Below are 18,414 nucleotides of genomic sequence, written 5' to 3'. Positions count from 1 at the left end.
AAAATGAAAAGTGGGGCGTGCAAAATTATTCGGCCCCCTTGCGTTAATACTTTGTAGAGCCACCTTTTGCTGCGATTACAGCTGCAAGTCGCTTGGGGTATGTCTCTATCAGTTTTGCACATCGAGAGACTGAAATTCTTGCCCATTCTTCCTTGCAAAACAGCTCAAGCTCAGTGAGGTTGGATGGAGAGCGTTTGTGAACAGCAGTTTTCAGCTCTTTCCACAGATTCTCGATTGGATTCAGGTCTGGACTTTGACTTGGCCATTCTAACACCTGGATACGTTTATTTGTGAACCATTCCTTTGTAGATTTTGCTGTATGTTTGGGATCATTGTCTTGTTGGAAGATAAATCTACGTCCCAGTTTCAGGTCTTTTTCAGACTCCAACAGGTTTTCATCCAGAATGGTCCTGTATTTGGCTGCATCCATCTTCCCCTCAATTTTAACCATCTTCCCTGTCCCTGCTGAAGAAAAGCAGGCCCAAACCATGATGCTGCCACCACCATGTTTGACAGTGGGGATTGTGTGTTGAGGGTGATGAGCTGTGTTGCTTTTACGCCAAACATACTGTTTTGCATTGTGGGCAAAAAGTTCGATTTTGGTTTCATCTGACCAGAGCACCTTCTTCCACATGTTTGGTGTGTCTCCCAGGTGGCTTGTGGCAAACTTTAGACGAGACTTTTTATGGATATCTTTGAGAAATGGCTTTCTTCTTGCCACTCCATAAAGGCCAGATTTGTGCAGTGTACAACTGATTGTTGTCCTATGGACAGACTCTCCCACCTCAGCTGTAGTTCTCTGCAGTTCATCCAGAGTGATCATGGGCCTCTTGGCTGCATCTCTGATCAGTCTTCTCCTTGTCTGAGCTGAAAGTTTAGAGGGACGGCCAGGTCTTGGTAGATTTGCAGTGGTCTGATACTCCTTCCATTTCAAAATGATCGCTTGCACAGTGCTCCTTGGGATGTTTAAAGCTTGGGAAATCTTTTTGTATCCAAATCCGGCTTTAAACTTCTCCACAAAAGTATTACGGACCTGCCTGGTGTGTTCCTTGGTCTTCATGATGCTCTCTGCGCTTTCAACAGAACCCTGAGACTATCACAGAGCAGGTGCATTTATACAGAGACTTGATTACACACAGGTGGATTCTATTTATCACCATCAGTCATTTAGTATCATATAAATGTACTCACCGAGGCCAAGATGCAGAGAGCGGTCGCTGTTGAGACTCGGCGCAGACCACCCCTGAAGGTGGCACAGGGGGTGGTTGCACCAAGAGGCACAAGCTACCAGTAGGACAGTCACTTGCTAGTAGATCAGCAGGTAGCTTGAGCAGAGCTGAAAGGTGATGTCCCGTGGGAAGGTCCAGAAGCAATGGTAGCAAGTCCGTAAGGCAAAGGCAGAATCCAGGAGACAGGCCAGGGGTCAAACACAGTCCAGATCAGAAGACAACAAGTACCAGGAACGTTGAGACAGAAGGATAATCCAAGACAAGCCGGGGGTCGAACACAGGAGATAGCAGGTAAGTCCAGATGCAGGCTGAGGGTCAAACACGGCAATCCGGGTCACAACGGGTAATACAGATCACAGGAACAGACGTGTGAAACACAGGAAGCTGAAGACAAACCAACAGTGTGTTTGGATGACCTCACTTCCTTTATAGGTCAGCGAGGGGTTACACCCTGTGTGTGTGTGCTTGTGTGCTTTAGTTTATTCCTATTGCACACAGCTGTGCACCAGAGCACTTTACCTGTGCGCATCCTATGACATTTAGGACAACATTGGATCATTCAGAGATCCTCGCTGAACTTCTGGAGTGAGTTTGCTGCACTGAAAGTAAAGGGGCCGAATAATTTTGCACGCACCACTTTCCGTTTTTTTTTTTTGCTAAAAAAGTTTAAATTATCCAATAGATTTCGTTCCACTTCACAATTGTGTCCCACTTGTTGGTGACTCTTCACAAAAAATTAAAATTTTATATCTTAATGTTTGAAGCCTGAAATGTGGCAAAAGGTTGAAAAGTTCAAGGGGGCCGAATACTTTCACAAGACACTGTATACCTGTATATATGTCAGCCCCCCCACACCTATATATATGTCAGCCTCCCACACACCTGCATATATGTCAGCCCCCCACACACCTGGATATTTGTCAGCTCACCCACACACCTGTATATATGTCAGCCCACCTCACATCTGTATATATTTCAGCCCCTCCCCCACACACCTGTATATTTGTCAGTCCCCCTCACACCTGGATGTATGCCATCCCCCTCCCACACACCTGTATATATGTCAGCCCTCCATACACCTGTATATATGTCAGCCCCCCACACACCTGTATATGTCAGCCCCCCCACACACCTGTATATATGTCAGCCCCCCTACACACCTGTATATATATCTGTATATATTGATTCGCTGTTGTACCACACCTGGTAAAGCATTTAATCTGCGACCCAAGCCCACCCTATATTGAAGCCTATTAGAGCCCCTGTCTCTAATCAGTGCTTGAAAAAAACAGCCCCACCCCACTGGAATCCATGAGCCGGTGTCCTGAAAGGGGCTGGATGCATGAATAGATGGACAGTGCCCCCTTAATAGACAGGCTGCCCCAGGTTCCTAGGAATGGAGATTCCCCTGTACATACAATACCACTTTCTGCTCTGATAGGACGGCATACAGGTTTTTACAACTGTCTCTATTTTGGCATGTGCAAATTTCCGTAAACTGGTCAGTTTTACAAAAATAGAAATGAAAAAAAACATTATCATAACAAAACGCACAAAAGCGGCATAATTAGATGTTCAATGTATAAGGCAAATACAACTGCACTATATGCATTGAACATCAGTGTAGGATCAGCATTGTACATCCTCACATACGTGCAAATCTGCGATGTAAGCAATCTCCATTTGATTTAACCCTGCTTTTGTTGATTTAATTTAGTAAATGAGGCTTGTGGATGAATGCACAAAGGTTATTTGCTTTGGAAACTGTAAAACAGCAACTACTGGTATCAGTATTCAAGTGGGTGAAAAGCGTAAAACCCAAGAATTGCAAAGCAGGTCAGATTAATGGAATCCATGTGACTCATGTGTTAGCAAATTGCAACCAGTAATAGGCTTATCGTCTAAAACCTTACCAACCAGATCTGTGTGATATCAGCTCTGATGAACACAATCCAAGATGGGCTAAGGGAAGCAAATGTCTGGCAGGCCGCCATGGCTTATAGAACATTTGTGCTATTTACTGACTGTTATTAAATAAGCCTGTAATTGTATGATAGTTTAAAACAGGACAACTACTATTCATCTACAATTTCAGTACATGAATTGTACTATCGTTTTCTGTATGTACTGTATCTAGCTTATGTATATTTAATCTATTTGTATCAATGTAATAAGATACATTGCATTAAAAAAAAAAAGTTCAATAGCTCAACAGTTCAATTTTTTCATCCAGACACTGCTGTACTGAGCCTGTCCACTCCACCTGGTCAGTAATTTGGTGATCCTGGAAACAACTTGCTGGGGATAATAGAACACCATCCTTGCATGCACACACAACAACAAATGCTGGGACTAAAGCCCGTACACACGGGCAGAATGTCAGGAGACATTTACCAGTTAAAAAAAAAGCCGAGCATTCTGCCAGCTTCTGCCAGGCGCACATGCTGGATAACCAGCATCCGTCCGACTCCCGATCAGTGCTGTCAGCCAATCAGGGGCGGACTGACCATTGGGCCACTCAGGCACTGCCCGAGGGCCCCATGCCACTAGGGGGCCCCATCAGGGTTGCCAGCCTCAGTAAAACCAGGGACAGTATGTAAATATTTGTGTTTTTTTTACATCTGTCTCTGAAATGTCCCTTAACAACATTCTTTTGGTCTAAAAATCCTGAGATTATAGCTGCCCCACCTCTCCAGTACCTTCTCAGCCAATAGAAACATTTCTGTGTATACTATGTGATTGTATACTGTGTGTGTGTGTGTTTGTGTCTACTGTGTGGCCCCATAATCTCTGATTGCCTGGGGGCCCCATAATCTCCTATTGCCCGGGGGCCCCATGAGTTGTCAGTCCGCCCCTGCAGCCAATATCAGAGAGTTCTGATCGGAGTGTTCAGGCGGGGGGGGGGGCGTCTCACAGTCAGAACACAACAGCTCAGCGGGGGAGATCACTGAACTAACCTTGCATGGTTAGTACAACGGATCCGATGGGAGCTGACATTTTTTTTTCATGCAACCCGCTGGCTTGCATGCAAAGACAACTGTTATGCCGCGTACACACGATCGGAAATTCTCATCGGAAAAAGCTCTGATGGTTTTCCTGACGGAATTCCGACGGAATTCAGCTCAAGCTGTCTTGCCTACACACGGTCACACCAAATTCCGATCGTTTATAATGTGATGACGTACGACGCGACTACAAAAAGGAAGTTCAATAGCCAGTAGCCAATAGCTTCTGTCTCATAGTTGAATCTGAGCATGCACGATTTTTGGCGTGTCGGAATTGCATACACACGATCGGAATTACCGATAGAAAGTTTTCCGTCGGCAAAATTGAGAACATGCTATCAGTTTTTGGCTGGCGGGAATTCGGACAGCTAAATTTCTGATGGAGCATACACACGGTCGCATTTTCAGATGAAAAGCTCTCATCAGTCTTTTTCTGGCCGGAATTCCGGTCGTGTGTACGCGGCATTAGTGTGTATCCGGCTTAAGTTTATCACAGACACCAATTCTATTCAAACCAGCCTTAAAAGTATGAATGTGATTGGTAATGATAGGAGCAGAGAGTGAGGTTCCAATTAGACAAAGGGGACTGCAAAACAAGCAGTGTCTGCTGTGCAATCTCTTTAGAATAGAAAGTATATTAAATATGTATTCGGAAATTGAGGCGATTCACTTAGCAAAATAAATGTTTTGCATAGGTCAGTAAATACTCTTTCACCTGCAAAATAAATAAAATAAACTGGAATTTAGCTAGCATATCTATTGAAGTGAATACAGCTTTATTTTGCACACTAAGCTAGGTGAACATTCGTTTTGCTAGGAGAACAGTCTATGGTTAGTAAATCAACCCTAAGCCTAGGTTCACATTGGTAGGATTTGGTATGTTAAATCACATGGCAAATCGGCGACTATTGTTGGCAATGGTGCCATCCGAATCGGTGCCACGCCATACCGATTCCCAAAATAGTTCCTGTACTACTTTTGCCAACTTCGGGGGACGATTTGTATAGCTATCTGTGCAGGAACTCACAGAGATGTCTGTCAAATCGCCCCCAAAGTCAGACTGCATTGCTGGGTTGAAATCTTGCAGCTGAATTTGCATGATTTCTAACCCACAGCAATGTGAACCCCGGATAATAAATAAAGTAAAATAGCATTTTAAAAAGTTTTGATGGAATACGAACAAGCTTATTTAGTCACTCACAAGACAGCAACGGGGTGTTTAAAGTAAAATAAAAAACACCAATCTAATTTAGTTTTCTGATGTCGGATGAACTTTGACTAGTTGTACAGGTTTACTGCATTTTTGTACATTTATAGATTCAGTCTCCCCAGTGACGAGGTCCATTATGACAAAACATACATCAGGCAGTCAAGAGTAGGGGTTGCATCAGTTCGTCTGTACGGACGCTAAACATTGGGGGTTGTTTACGAAAGGCAAATCCACTTTGCTCTGCACGTGCACTTGAAAGTGCACTTGGAAATGCAGTTGCTCTAAATCTGCTGATTTTATCATGTGAAAGCTAAAATGCATGTCCCCTCCCCTCCCCTTCCTTGCATGTCCTCCTCGGATCTACAGCAACTTTACTTCCAAGTGCACTTGCAGTGCAAAGTGGATTTTCCTTTAGTAAATAACCCCCATTGGGGCATTATACATACCTGTTACTATCTTCCTTCCTGTGAGTATTACAGTATTTTAATAAATCTAGAGTATAAGAATGTTGCGCAATGAGTCTGTCCCTTGCTTTTTCCATCTATATCACACCCCTTCTATGTGACTGAGGATTGAGCAGAGAGTGGGAGTTTTAGGAGATGTGGAGAGCACATGCGTTTGAGTATATAGCAGTCAGAGGAGACAATAGAGCTTCAAGGGTCGGCACACTGAGTTCAAAGAGACCCAAAATTTGGTACTCCTGCCATCTATAGTTCCGGAGATAAGGGGCTCCATGTGCAGCCGGTCAGAAACTACATACAGAGCGCCCAGTTTAAATACAAACTGGCACACTGTTTACAGCAGACTGAGAGGATGAGCTCACAGTGCCTCTCATTTCTTGTCAGAGGCACTGAGCTTAATGGACAGCTTGGAGCCTTGGTAAAGCACCATTGGAACAAGCTGTCCAATAAAAATACTGCAGTGGAGGCAGTGGCGGAATTATAGGGGTCGCCAAGATCGCCATGGCGACCGGGCCCCTTGCTGCAGGGGGCCTTTGAGGGCCCCCTGTACTCTTCGATAGGAGGGGAGGTTGACAGGAGCTCCCTAATCATCAGCCGAACTGAAATCGGCACTGTGCAGGGAGCTCCGTCCTCACATTAGCCTAAGTAAAAGCACAGTGTGTGCTCTTTGTCTCCCCCTAGAGTGCAGTACCCGGCCGGAAAAGCAAAGGTAAATGTTGGCCTTTTTTTTTTTTTTTTTTTTTCTTTTATAATTCTATCTACTGTATTTGTCTTTATATGTGTGTGTGTGTGAGCATGTTTGTATCTGTGTGTGTGTGTGTGAGCATGCTTGTATGTGTGCGTGTGAGCATGCATGTATGTGTGCGTGTGAGCATGCATGTATGTGTGTGTGTGAGCATGCATGTGTGCGTGCGTGCGTGTGTGTGTGTGTGTGTGAGCATGCTTGTATGTGTGTGTGTGAGCATGCTTGTATGTGTGTGTGTGTTTGTGAGCATGCATGTATGTGTGTGTGTGTGTGTGAGCATGTGTGTATGTGTGCGTGTGAGCATGCATGTATGTGTGTGTGTGAGCATGCATGTATGTGTGCGTGTGAGCATGCTTGTATGTGTGCGTGTGAGCATGCTTGTATGTGTGTGTGTGAGCATGCTTGTATGTGTGTGTGTGTGAGCATGCTTGTATGTGTGTGTATGTGTGTGAGCATGCATGTATGTGTGTGTGTGAGCATGCATGTATGTGTGTGTGAGCATGCGTGTGTGTGTGTGTGAGCATGCTTGTATCTGTGAGCATGCGTGTATGTGTGTGTGTGTGAGCATGCTTGTATGTGTGTGAGCATGCATGTATGTGTGCGTGTGAGCATGCATGTATGTGTGTGTGTGTGTGCATGCTTGTATGTATGTGTGTGTGTGCATGCTTGTATGTGTGTGTGTGTGAGCATGCTTGTATGTGTGTGAGCATGCTTGTATGTGTGTGAGCATGCATGTATGTGTGAGCATGCATGTATGTGTGTGTGTGTGTGTGTGTGAGCATGCTTGTATTTGTGTGTGTGAGCAGTGAGCATGCATGTATGTGTGCGTGTGTGTGCATGCTTGTATGTGTGTGTGTGTGAGCATGCTTGTATGTATGTGTGTGTGTGCATGCTTGTATGTGTGTATGCTTATGTGTGTGTGTGTGTGTGTGTGTGTGTGTGTGTGTGTGAGCATGCATGTATGTGTGTGTGTGTGCATGCATGTATGTGTGCGTGTGTGTGCATGCATGTATGTGTGCGTGTGTGTGCATGCTTGTATGTGTGTGTGTGTGAGCATGCTTGTATGTGTGTGTGTGTGTGTGTGTGTGTGTGTGTGTGTTCATATATGTATGTGTGCATGTATGTATGTATGTGAATGTGCATGTGTTTATCAGTGGCGGAGCATTCAAAAGGGCGCACAGGTACCGCCCCCTCTCTCCAGCCACCCCCTCTATGACCAATGGATAAATTCATGCATAGCATAGCATGAATCTATCCATGGCCACCACTGCCACCCCCATATTTAGGTGTCTGGTCCCTTTTGGGGTGCCGGACGCCTGAATTACAGCAGCGGGGGGTGTTTTTGCAGCACCTGATTAGAGCCATAGGCTCTAATATAGGCTTCAAAATAGGTGAACTGCGAGCGCCATGCTTGACGCTCACAGTCCACCCAGGTGTGTTAGAAAAGTGAATTAATATTCACTTTCCTAACACTGAACTGCCTCTCCACCAATCAGGTGTGCGGGTCTGTTACCTGTCACCTGATAGGCGTCCAATAGCTACGCCTATCATTTCAGCCAATCAGGAGGAGAGGACGGGAGATGAGGATGGCAGGAGATGCATGGAGGACCCCGCTCATGGCCGTTACCCGCTGCCCCACCAAGACAGGGTAAGTGGCAGGCAGGCAGACAGCGAGCGGGCGGTGGGGATTCACAGTGGCAGAATTTGATGGACACACCAACAGCATTTGATGTGCTCAGTGGCGCCATTTTATGGCCACAGTGGCAGAGCTTGATAGGCACAGTGGCAGAGCTTGATGGGCACAGTGGCAGCATTTGATGGGCACACTGGTGGCATTTGATGGGCACACTGGTGGCATTTGATGGCACAGCGGCAGAGTTTGATGGGCACAGTGATGACATTTGATGCCACAGTGGTGGCGTTTGATGGTACAGTGGCTGTAATTTATGTTTTTTTCTGAATTTTTCAGTTTGCTTGCGCCCCCCTAAAAATTTTGAGCACCAGCTGCCACTGGTTTATATGTGTGTGCATATGTGAATTTTCCTCCTGCAGCCGCTGAATGCCTGTGGGTAGGAGAGGAGGAGAAGCAGGGGGAAATGGAGAAATCGGTTCCTTTATAGGGCAGCCACCCACTTGGGACCGGGCCCTGGTGTTCCACCATCGGGCTCGGAGAAAAGAGCCCTGTACGGAGGTGGGGGGGGGCCCTCCATGGTTTCTTGCATCGGGGCCCTGAAGGTTCTAGTTACGCCACTGAGTGGAGGCTGTCCTCTCACTGCAGTGTCATAAACGGGGGCATGTGTTTAAAAGACAAATGCTCCCTTCCAGCCCAGCCCTCTTAACTAGAAGGAAAAAAAAATATGTGTTTATGGGGATTTACCCACAATTCCATGTTTTTCTCACACAGTTAAGAGGCAGAATGAGAATCTGCTGCTGCTGAAAAGGTACTGTTTTAATCAAGTTAAATTATATATTATTATGCTGTATGTTATAAGATAATAATTTTAGCTAAGATCAAGTGTAGTATCTGTTCTTATCAGTTGGGAAGCCTTCTGGTGAGAGTGGAGAACCACTGGTCGAAGCCAGGGGAGGGGACCCTGGCCTTCTGGTTTGGATTGTGGCAGCTTTAGCTCCGGTCAGTTTTACGGGAGGGAACGTTTGTTCCCCTTTTGTCCTCCGGGGGGAACGGCCAGTACTTCCCGAATGTAATTAGGTAGGAGTGATGGGAGCGAGGGTGTGACCTGATGAGTAAGGGTCTCACCAAGCTCCTGGATTTCTATGCCTTTCTGGCTGGGGTGGGGGCTGTCGTGGTCTGGGTTGGGGGGTCAGGGATGCTTCTGTTGAAAAGCCCATGGTGATGTGCCCCTGGAGTGGCAGTCCAGGGGTGCCTTATATTCACTGTGCTTGCACTTTGATATCTGGCACCTAGGTCACGTCACCAGACCACACGCTTTTTCACACCTGCCTCTAGGGCCCGGCCTTTTGGCTAGGACCAGAGGAATTTTTGATTCCTGGCCGGAGGGCCTGGCCATTGTATTACACAATGGTCACATTTTCACTCTCCTCTTCACTATCCCTTTCCTCACTATTTATTTATTTTATCTTATTTGTGTTTGTGTGTCACGTTTGTCACTTTCACGTTTTGATGAGTAGGGTGTCGGTCCTCGGACCAATCCTGAAAGTCTTGTGGGAGGGTGGACATAGGCCTTCTGGCTTGGTCCGCCCTCCATTGGGGGGGCCTACATTCGGGGAAGCCCCATAGTACCTAGTACCTAGGAGGTTCTTTTTCGGCAGACCTCCCGGGGAAAGGAGATTGTCCGGCTTCGGCTGGATGACCACTTGATGAGTCTGGTACCTCAGTCCCTGTCAGGAGCCCCGGGGGATCAGGGTATGGTACTTCCTAGGGAGGACATCAGACACCCATCTGCACTTTTTAGTGTGTCACTCTTTATGTGTGTGCACTTTTTTTTATGCACCGGGTGGAAGTTTTTTGGGTGTGTTTGCATGCCATGGGCTTTTTCAATCGAAAAATAATTTAGCAGTAGAAGTTATAACTTCAGTAATTTGTACGTTAAGCCACCTGCTGAGTACAGTTTTTGAAAATATAGTAAATTACCTTAAAAACAATATATAATAATTATTTGTATATTACTTACTTATGGTAATTAACCCCTTGCCACCCAGGCCAATTCTGACACTTCTCTCCTACATGTAAAAATCATAATTTTTTTGCTAGAAAATTACATAGAACCCCCAAACATTATATATATATTTATAGCAGACACCCTAGGGAATAAAATGGTGGTCATTGCAATTTTTTATGTTACACGATATTTGTGCAGCAATTTATAAAAAAAAAAAAAACTGTTTCATGAATGTAAAAAAATAAAAAAACACTAACATTAGCCGATTTTTTTTGTATAATGTGAAAGATGATGTTATGGCAAGTAAAACGATACCTAACATGTCACGATTTAAAATTGCGCACACTGGTGGAATCTCCATAGGCAACGCTTTCAACATTTTTATAGGTTACATGATTAGAGTTACAGAGGAGGTCTAGTGCTAGAATTATTGCTCTCACTCTAACATTTGTGGAGTATGTAACCTGTGTGTATCTGGCTCTGATACTAGCCAGAGCCTCACCAGCTACTGACCTCACCGCATGTCCCTGGTATATAGCGCTGCCAAGTGAAACACCAACATACATACACCTAGGAGTGGCTTGTTTACAAAAAGGCATTTTCTGCCCTATTAGGGTCTGACTCCCTGGTAAGTGGCCAATCCTTCTCTGTGGTTTGCAGTGACATCAGAAGGGGATGGGGTCACCCAGTTACATCACCGGGTGGCCCCGCCCTTGCCTATATAACAGCTGTCACAGCCAAGAGACAGCAGTCAGCGGGACGCCTCCCATCGAGGCAGATTTTTTTTTTCAGGTCCAGGTGCCATTATTGAAGATGGATGGATATTGCGGGACACACTTTTTTTTAGTAAAGAAATTGTCAAAAACTGTCTCCTGTCGTTTTTACATTTTTTATACTTTTTTTTGGTGAATGGGTAGGGGTACAATATATTCACATAGGGAGGGCCGGGATCTGGGGTTCCCATTGTTAAAGGAGGCTTCCAGATTCCGATAAGCTCCCCACCCGCAGACCCCCACAACCCTTAGGCAAGGGTTGTGAGGATGAGTCCCTTGTCCCCATCAACATAGGGACAAGGTGCTTTGGGGGGACCCTAAAGCACCCTCCCCATGTTGAGGGCAAGTGGTCTGGTATGGTTCGGGGGGGGGGGGGCGCTCGCTCGCCAACCCCTTTTACTGGCCTGCTATGGCTACTTGCTTGGATAAGGGTGTGGTATGGATTTTGGGGGGATCCCCACGACATTTTTTGTTTAAATTTTGGAGTGGTGTCCCCCCTAAAATTCCTACCAGACCCGAAGGGCCTGGCATGGATTTTGGGGGGACCCCCACGCCATTATTTTTTTGGTGCGGCGTTCCCCTTAACCACTTCAATACACTGTGTTATATATACTACACTGCCTGCACTGACTGAATATAGAGTCTACACTGAATATCTAGTCTACACTAAATGCAGAGTTTATATATATATATATATATATATATATATATATATATATATATATATATACACACTAGACTGTATATATATATATATATATATATATATATATATATATATATATTAAATACACTGGCACTAACTAACCTGCCTGCCTAATCTAGCTCAATATATCTCCGTCCACAGTCACACACTATACATGGCCGCTATGTAAGCAGCCTTATATAGTGTGGGGCCCCCTGAGCCATGATTGGCCAAAGGCACCCTACCTTTGGCCAATTATGGCTCTCGCAGCAGGTTTTCACTGTGATCATTAATCACATTGGAATAGAACTTTTTGCAATTTAAATACCTATATATGAAATATTTAATCATTGTGGAGGGATAGCGCATCAATTTTTTAAATATGTTTTTGTTTTTTGTTGTGTGCAATGGATGGATGGATTTGGATACACTTTTGATTATTTTATATTGAATATATATTTTTACAGTTCTAATTTTTTACCTAAATGCAGAAATTTGCACCTTAAAATTTTTGTACATTTGTCTTACTATATAAGCTCTGAAAGTGTAAATTCACTATTTCACATATAATGAAAAGAAGAACTACCACCCTACACCCTTCCCATCTCCCAGATTCCCGCTGCACTTACGTCCATAGGTGAATAGCTGTCACTACCTTTGCAGCCAATGTAGTGGTCATGTGCTGGAACGTGACCACTTTGACAAATTGGAATCGCTCTGATCCACCTAAGGAAAGAACGAAGGGATGAAGATCATGGCTTTCAAATCCTTGGACTGCTGCACCGTCTGCGTTGGTAGTGACAGATAATCATCCATGGAGGTAGGTTTAGAGGGGCCAGGAGGGGTAGGAAGGGTGAAGGGCAGGGTTTCCCAACTAGGGTTCCTCCAGCGGCTGCTGGGGGTTCCTTGAGCAATGAGCAACTTCTGCCTCTCAGTACCCACTGACACCATTGATCTTTTTAGCTTTTTGTAAGGGGGTAATTCTTCCCAATGTCCAAAAGTGTAAGGAGAATTCTTACCAGTGACCATCACACTAATGTATCTTGCGTTGTAGATATAGTAATTTTTAGCAGGGGTTCCCTTAGCACGAAAATTAGTTTAAGGGTTCCTCTGTGTTGAAAAGGTTGAGAAAGGCTGATGTAGGGTGTTGGTTCCCTTTTTAATTTTTTGTGAAAATGTGAACTTACACTTTAAATATATGGATACTGTATGCTGCAGTAAAAGGAGATGTGTGGTCATTTTCTTTAATAGTCCAGTAATTGTGTATTCTCTTCTCAAAAAACACCTGACAATTTGTGAGAAGTTAAATTATATTTCCTGTCTAGAAAAGTTCCCTTTTTATCTATTTGGTTGTATAAATGAACAACAGGCGAATCACAGACATTTATATCACTGAAAACACTTATTATTCATACACCAACCAGGCAATACACAAGGCTTTGTCATTCACCAGTTCCTGATGATCTAAGGGTACCTAACTGTATATCGCTCAGATCTATGAATAAATATGATTTATTAGCTTTTTTAAAATAATGTCTAAATCTCATATATATTTTACAGCAGTTTTCTGTTCAATATACTATATATCTAATAAAATAAATGTTTGCAGCTTACAGTATATTTAAAACCCAATTTTTTTTCTTTACATTTTGGACAGCATGGAAAAGGATAAAAGCAGCATTCAAGTTCTTATTGCTGTCTGTGTCCCCACCAGGGAGATCTTCCTCTCTGTTTGTTCTGGTGACCATTGTCACTGGGACTGAAAGTGAGGGAAAAATCCAAAATTTGGTGTTGTCACTGAAACAGTAATAGTGGGGAAATCTTACAATGTGCTGTCTGCATCTCCGTTGGGGAGATCCACCCTATCTATATGTCCTGAATATATTGGTCAACAGAACAGGACAAAAGTAATATGAAGTCCAAAATTTTATAATTGTGACCAAAACAAGAAGTATAAGAAAAACTTAGAATTGAAAAACACCTGTTTTGGTAACAGCTGTCTAATGCAGGCCATACATGGGCAACGGGCATACAATTCAGAACGAGAAATGTCCAAATAAGAAATTTCATGCATTTTGTAATCCAATGGTGCCACCATTGATTTCGACCAAACAAGCCTTTAATTTCACCTCATGTTGTTACAGAAAATAATTTTTGTGGTTGGGAGTCTTCTTATCTTTCCAGGTCACAGCTCATGCACATTTCTTTTTCAATTATATTTCTCACACGATTTTCCCATCATTAAACAGAAATTTGTTTGCTTTTCAAAAAATTTCCAACATGCCTGATCACTCAAATTAGATGGCCATGCGAAAATCGGCCATTGCTGAGACCAACCAATGGTGCGAAATTTGAGCGAAAATTCTTAATTATGATTCTTAAAAGAAAATGTGTTCGGAATTTGACCCGTATATGAGCGGCTTAAACTCCAATGCATAATTTGTACCTAGAGGTCAGTGATGGTGAACCTTGGCACCCCAGATGTTTTGAAACTACATTTCCTATGATGCTCAACTACACTGCAAAGTGCATGAGCATCATGGAAAATGTAGTTCTAAGCCCTTGTACACACAGTCGGATATTCCGATGGACAATGTTCGATAGGACCGTGTTGTCGGATAATCCGACCGTGTGTGGGCTCCATCGGACTGTTTCCGTCGGAATATCCGACGGACCAAGTTTTCCAGCTGGGCTATAAAGTTTTCCGACAATATGATCCGATCAGACTTTGTCCGATTGTGTGTAGAGAATTCCGATCGGACAAAGTGCCACGCATGCTCAGATCAAATTCCTACACCAAAGCTATTGGCTACTAGCCTGAACGTAGTCCCATCGTAAGGAAATAACGTCATCACGTTCTGAACGATCAGATTTTCCGACAACTTTGTCCAACTGTGTGTATGCAACAGTTTCGGACAAAATCCATCAGACAAAATCCAACGGATTTTGTTTTTAGAATGTCCGACCGTGTGTACAAGGGCTAAAACATCTAGGGTGCCATTACTGCTATAGGTAAACCTATAATAAGGCTTACCTATAGGTACTGTAAATATCTCCTAAACGTGCACCATTTTTGTTTACTGTGCATGCTACCAGTTAGGGCCATTCTTTCAGAGTCCTGTGCCGTAAACGGCATTGCAGCTCCAGGCCAGTCACACAGCGATGCATACTAGCACATTATGCCTTTACCTTGCAGGGTACAAAAAAAAAAAAACACCCAGCAGTTTACTACCACTTTAAGCAAAACATTATAAAGTTTCCACTCACTTCCTGTTGGGTGTCCAGGAGAGAAAGTAAAGATAAATCTCAGGACACATACAGCAAAAAAAAAAAACTTAAAAGCATTTTAAACCTTCCCTACTTTTTCCAAAAATAATTAAAATAGGTTTTAGTTATACATGAACTTTAGGCAAAGATTCTTATAAGGAGGCAATCCTTATCTCAAAAAGGTTGCTCTTGGATAAGACGGTTGAGACCTTCTGCACTACATGATTATTATAGCATCATTTAGGTCTTGCGTCATCTATTTTTTATTTATTTTTATGGTTGAACTGGATGGACTTGTGTCTTTTTTTCAACCTGACTAACTATGTAACTATCTTAAAATGTAATCTAGTATATGCAATGTTATAAAAAAAACAATAGAGAATCTTATTAAAAATGTTTGCACATGAAGGCAATTGCAAGCAACATTGCTGAAGCCTAGGTTACAAATGTCAAACAGGTAAATAAGGACACAATAGACATACCTTGAGCTTCACATCACAGTGTATTGGGGTCCAGGTAATATTATAACACTCAGTACCAGCTGAGTAATTGTGTTCTAAACTAATCTTCAGGTCTGTAATGGATTCCCAGGTATAACAAAATTCTGTCTTATTGAGCCAACACAAATTCTTAACAAAATTTTGCTCCATATCAGGAAAGTTGCCTACGTCTATCTCCACAAAAGTTTTGTCTTCGTTCAAAGTCTGCAGTATCAAAGTGTGAGTATTTCTCTCCCAAATGAGTCCACTGACCCGTCCTTTCAAGATCCAGTTTTTGTTAGGTTGGTCCATCACCTGCCAGTAGATAATTCCAATTGTCATAATGAAGAAGATTGCGACCCCGACACAAGCAACGGCTCCCTTCCAGGTCTCATTCATTTCCTTCAGTCCGCTTTCCCAGTTGACCTCGGGAATATTGCTTGGGCTCCTTGGACGGGAGTGAGGCATTGCCGAAAAAAAAAATTCAGTCTAATATAATATTGCTCTTGCAAAATATATGCGTTTCTTCTTCATAAAAAAAAAAGCATAAAACTCAGATGTTAAGTTGGGTAAAGCATTTTCAGATGTGAGCTTTTAAAAGCCATCTTCAACCTAGCACATGTTGCGAGAAGTATGGGGAAGTTATTCTTGTCTAGTTGTACTCTGTATGCTCAGCGGAAGAAGAGAGCCTTGAAATAGCTACAACTGGCACTAGAAGAAATCAGCTAAAGGGCCGTCCCACTGCCAGATTTGTCCCAGGTGCTTGAGCAGTGACGTATGCAGAATGTGAACTGTACCTAATCAATTGCACTTCTGCAAACCAACTCTCTGTACATTCCAATAAAGATTAACAATACGAGTCTACAGCAAGTACGAATGTTAAGTGTCTGTCATTTTGCACTTCCAAAAATCATATTGTAACTCAAAAAGAATTGTAATGTGCTGTTTTTTTTTTTTTTTATGAGTTCCAATATTAAAAATTGCTGAAAGACTTTACATTTTTAATGCTTTCAATGACCCCAAAACAAGTTGTGATTATTATTATTATTACTATTAGCCCTTGTACACATGGTCGGACATTCCGACAACCAAATCCATCGGATTTTGTCTGACGGATTTTGTCCGAAACTGTTGCATACACACGGTCGGACAAAGTTATCGCAAACAGAACGTGATGACGTTATTTCGTTACGATGGGACTACGTTCAGGCTAGTAGCCAATAGCTTTGGTGTAGGAATTTGATCTGAGCATGCGTGGCACTTTGTCCGATCGGAATTCTCTACACATGATCAGAGTATGTCCAATCGGAGCATTTTGTCGGAAAATTTTACCAAGTTCGAAAACTTGGTCCGTCGGATACTCCGACGGAAACAGTCCGATGGAGACCACACACAAAACGGTCTGATCGGACACATTCCGTGTACAAGGGCTAATTATCATATGTCAGGATTTATATGGCACCAACAGTTTGCAGTGCACATACGCTACAATATAAATGGAAACAGTACCGTTACAATACAATATGATACAAGAGGGTTAAGGGGCCTCAGCTCATAAGATCTTACAATCTAATCAGTAGGCAGCTTAAAAGTTCTGACTTCCTCCGTGCCTCCGAAAGCATTGAGGGCAGAGAGAGCCAGGAAATTAGCATTTTCAGAATGATTTTGAAATTGGTCACCTCACTATTTCATTCAGCAGGATATTATTTTACACCGAGGAGCTGGTAAAATCACTAAATATAACCAATCATACTTTCAATGTAACCAAGGAGCAATGTATGGTTCAGAACAGAGGGATAGGGTGCGCTATGGAATCTGTTATACAGAGAGTATGTAGTGTAATATAGGTAAGAGCAGCCTCTATTATGTTTCCATTCAGATGGATGGAACAGTAAAATAGGTGAAAGAAGGAGAATAGATGTGGCGCTATACCTTATTGAACTCACTAAAATATAAAATATAAAATAATATAATATAAAATAAAATAATATAATATAAAATAAAATTGTACAAATTTTCCAGCTTGCTGGCTAATATTTTTTAAAATCAGCGAGAGACCTTAATGGACTGAATAGTAAAATCAAATCAATAAATAATAAAGTGCTGGGGGTTAATCCTTATTAAATAGTGAATGCAAAGTGAATATAAATTTTCCAGCGTGCTAGTTAGTAAATGCAATAAAACTGTACGGTCCACTCAAATTAGGTAAAGGTGAATAGATAAATAAATAATTGATAAAACTATCATGAATCAATCAATACTCAATAGTGAAAACTACTAAAGTTGCTTGTGACTGTGATTGTAGCACAACCAAATGAATAGACACAAGGGGAACAATCAAAACTATATAAACGTGAATACTGGTGGGATGGTGGGTGTAAACACACTGTGTCAAATCTCAAAACATGCCAAAAATACCACAATATAAAAATAGAAAAAATAGAAAATTAAATACAGATAAGAAATAAAAATAAAAGATTTAAAAGATGAGTCCAGGAAGTAAAAAAAAAAAAAAAAAAAGTAAAAAAAAATCTTGCGGTGACAAGTCAAAAGTGAAAGTCCAATTGAATAAAGTTTAAAATTAATATTAAAACATGAAACGAATATTTGATGGTGAAAAAAAGTAAGTGAAGAAAGTGACTTCAATATTCGTTCGCAGTGAACGTTTGCAGTGAACGTTTATGGATTTTGCTCTCACCAGAGATATGACCCCGTCCGGGGTGGATCAGCCTCCACAGTATAAGCCACTGTGTCGCTTCTTGGGCTGTCTCTGCTATGCTGCTGGGGAGATCCCTCGTTCTTCTGTGGGGATGTTGTACCTCGTTTACATGTGATAGAAAAGAGGACTGCCCATGGTGTAGTATGTTTGAAACTCAGTTTATTTGAAACAACCTTAAAAATACTCACATTTAGTACGAA

At 42.6% G+C, this 18,414-nt stretch overlaps 1 protein-coding gene across 2 annotated transcripts in view; it reads right to left on the bottom strand.

The window, feature by feature from the left end:
• Positions 1-16,191, bottom strand: part of LOC143937244 (SITS-binding protein-like) — a 136,764-nt gene extending 120,573 nt beyond the window's left edge. Inside the window, exon 1 of one of the 2 annotated variants that reach the window (XR_013263654.1) lies at positions 15,499-16,191. Coding sequence is in view for 1 of the 2 variants with exons in the window: in XM_077460793.1 (XP_077316919.1) it covers positions 15,499-15,963 (465 nt within the window). In the remaining variant the exon portion in view is untranslated. The remainder of the gene's footprint in view (positions 1-15,498) is intronic. The other variant, XM_077460793.1, reaches the window with a different exon arrangement.
• Positions 16,192-18,414: the final 2,223 nt, after the last annotated feature.

The sequence above is a fragment of the Lithobates pipiens genome, unplaced genomic scaffold, assembly GCF_037356315.1.
Source record: "Lithobates pipiens isolate NorthernLeopardFrog02 unplaced genomic scaffold, aLitPip1_a1.2 Scaffold_10, whole genome shotgun sequence".
NCBI classification, from domain to species: Eukaryota; Metazoa; Chordata; class Amphibia; order Anura; family Ranidae; genus Lithobates; species Lithobates pipiens.
The sequence above is the reverse complement of the archived record's forward strand: the minus strand, read 5'-3'. Positions and strand labels throughout refer to the sequence as shown.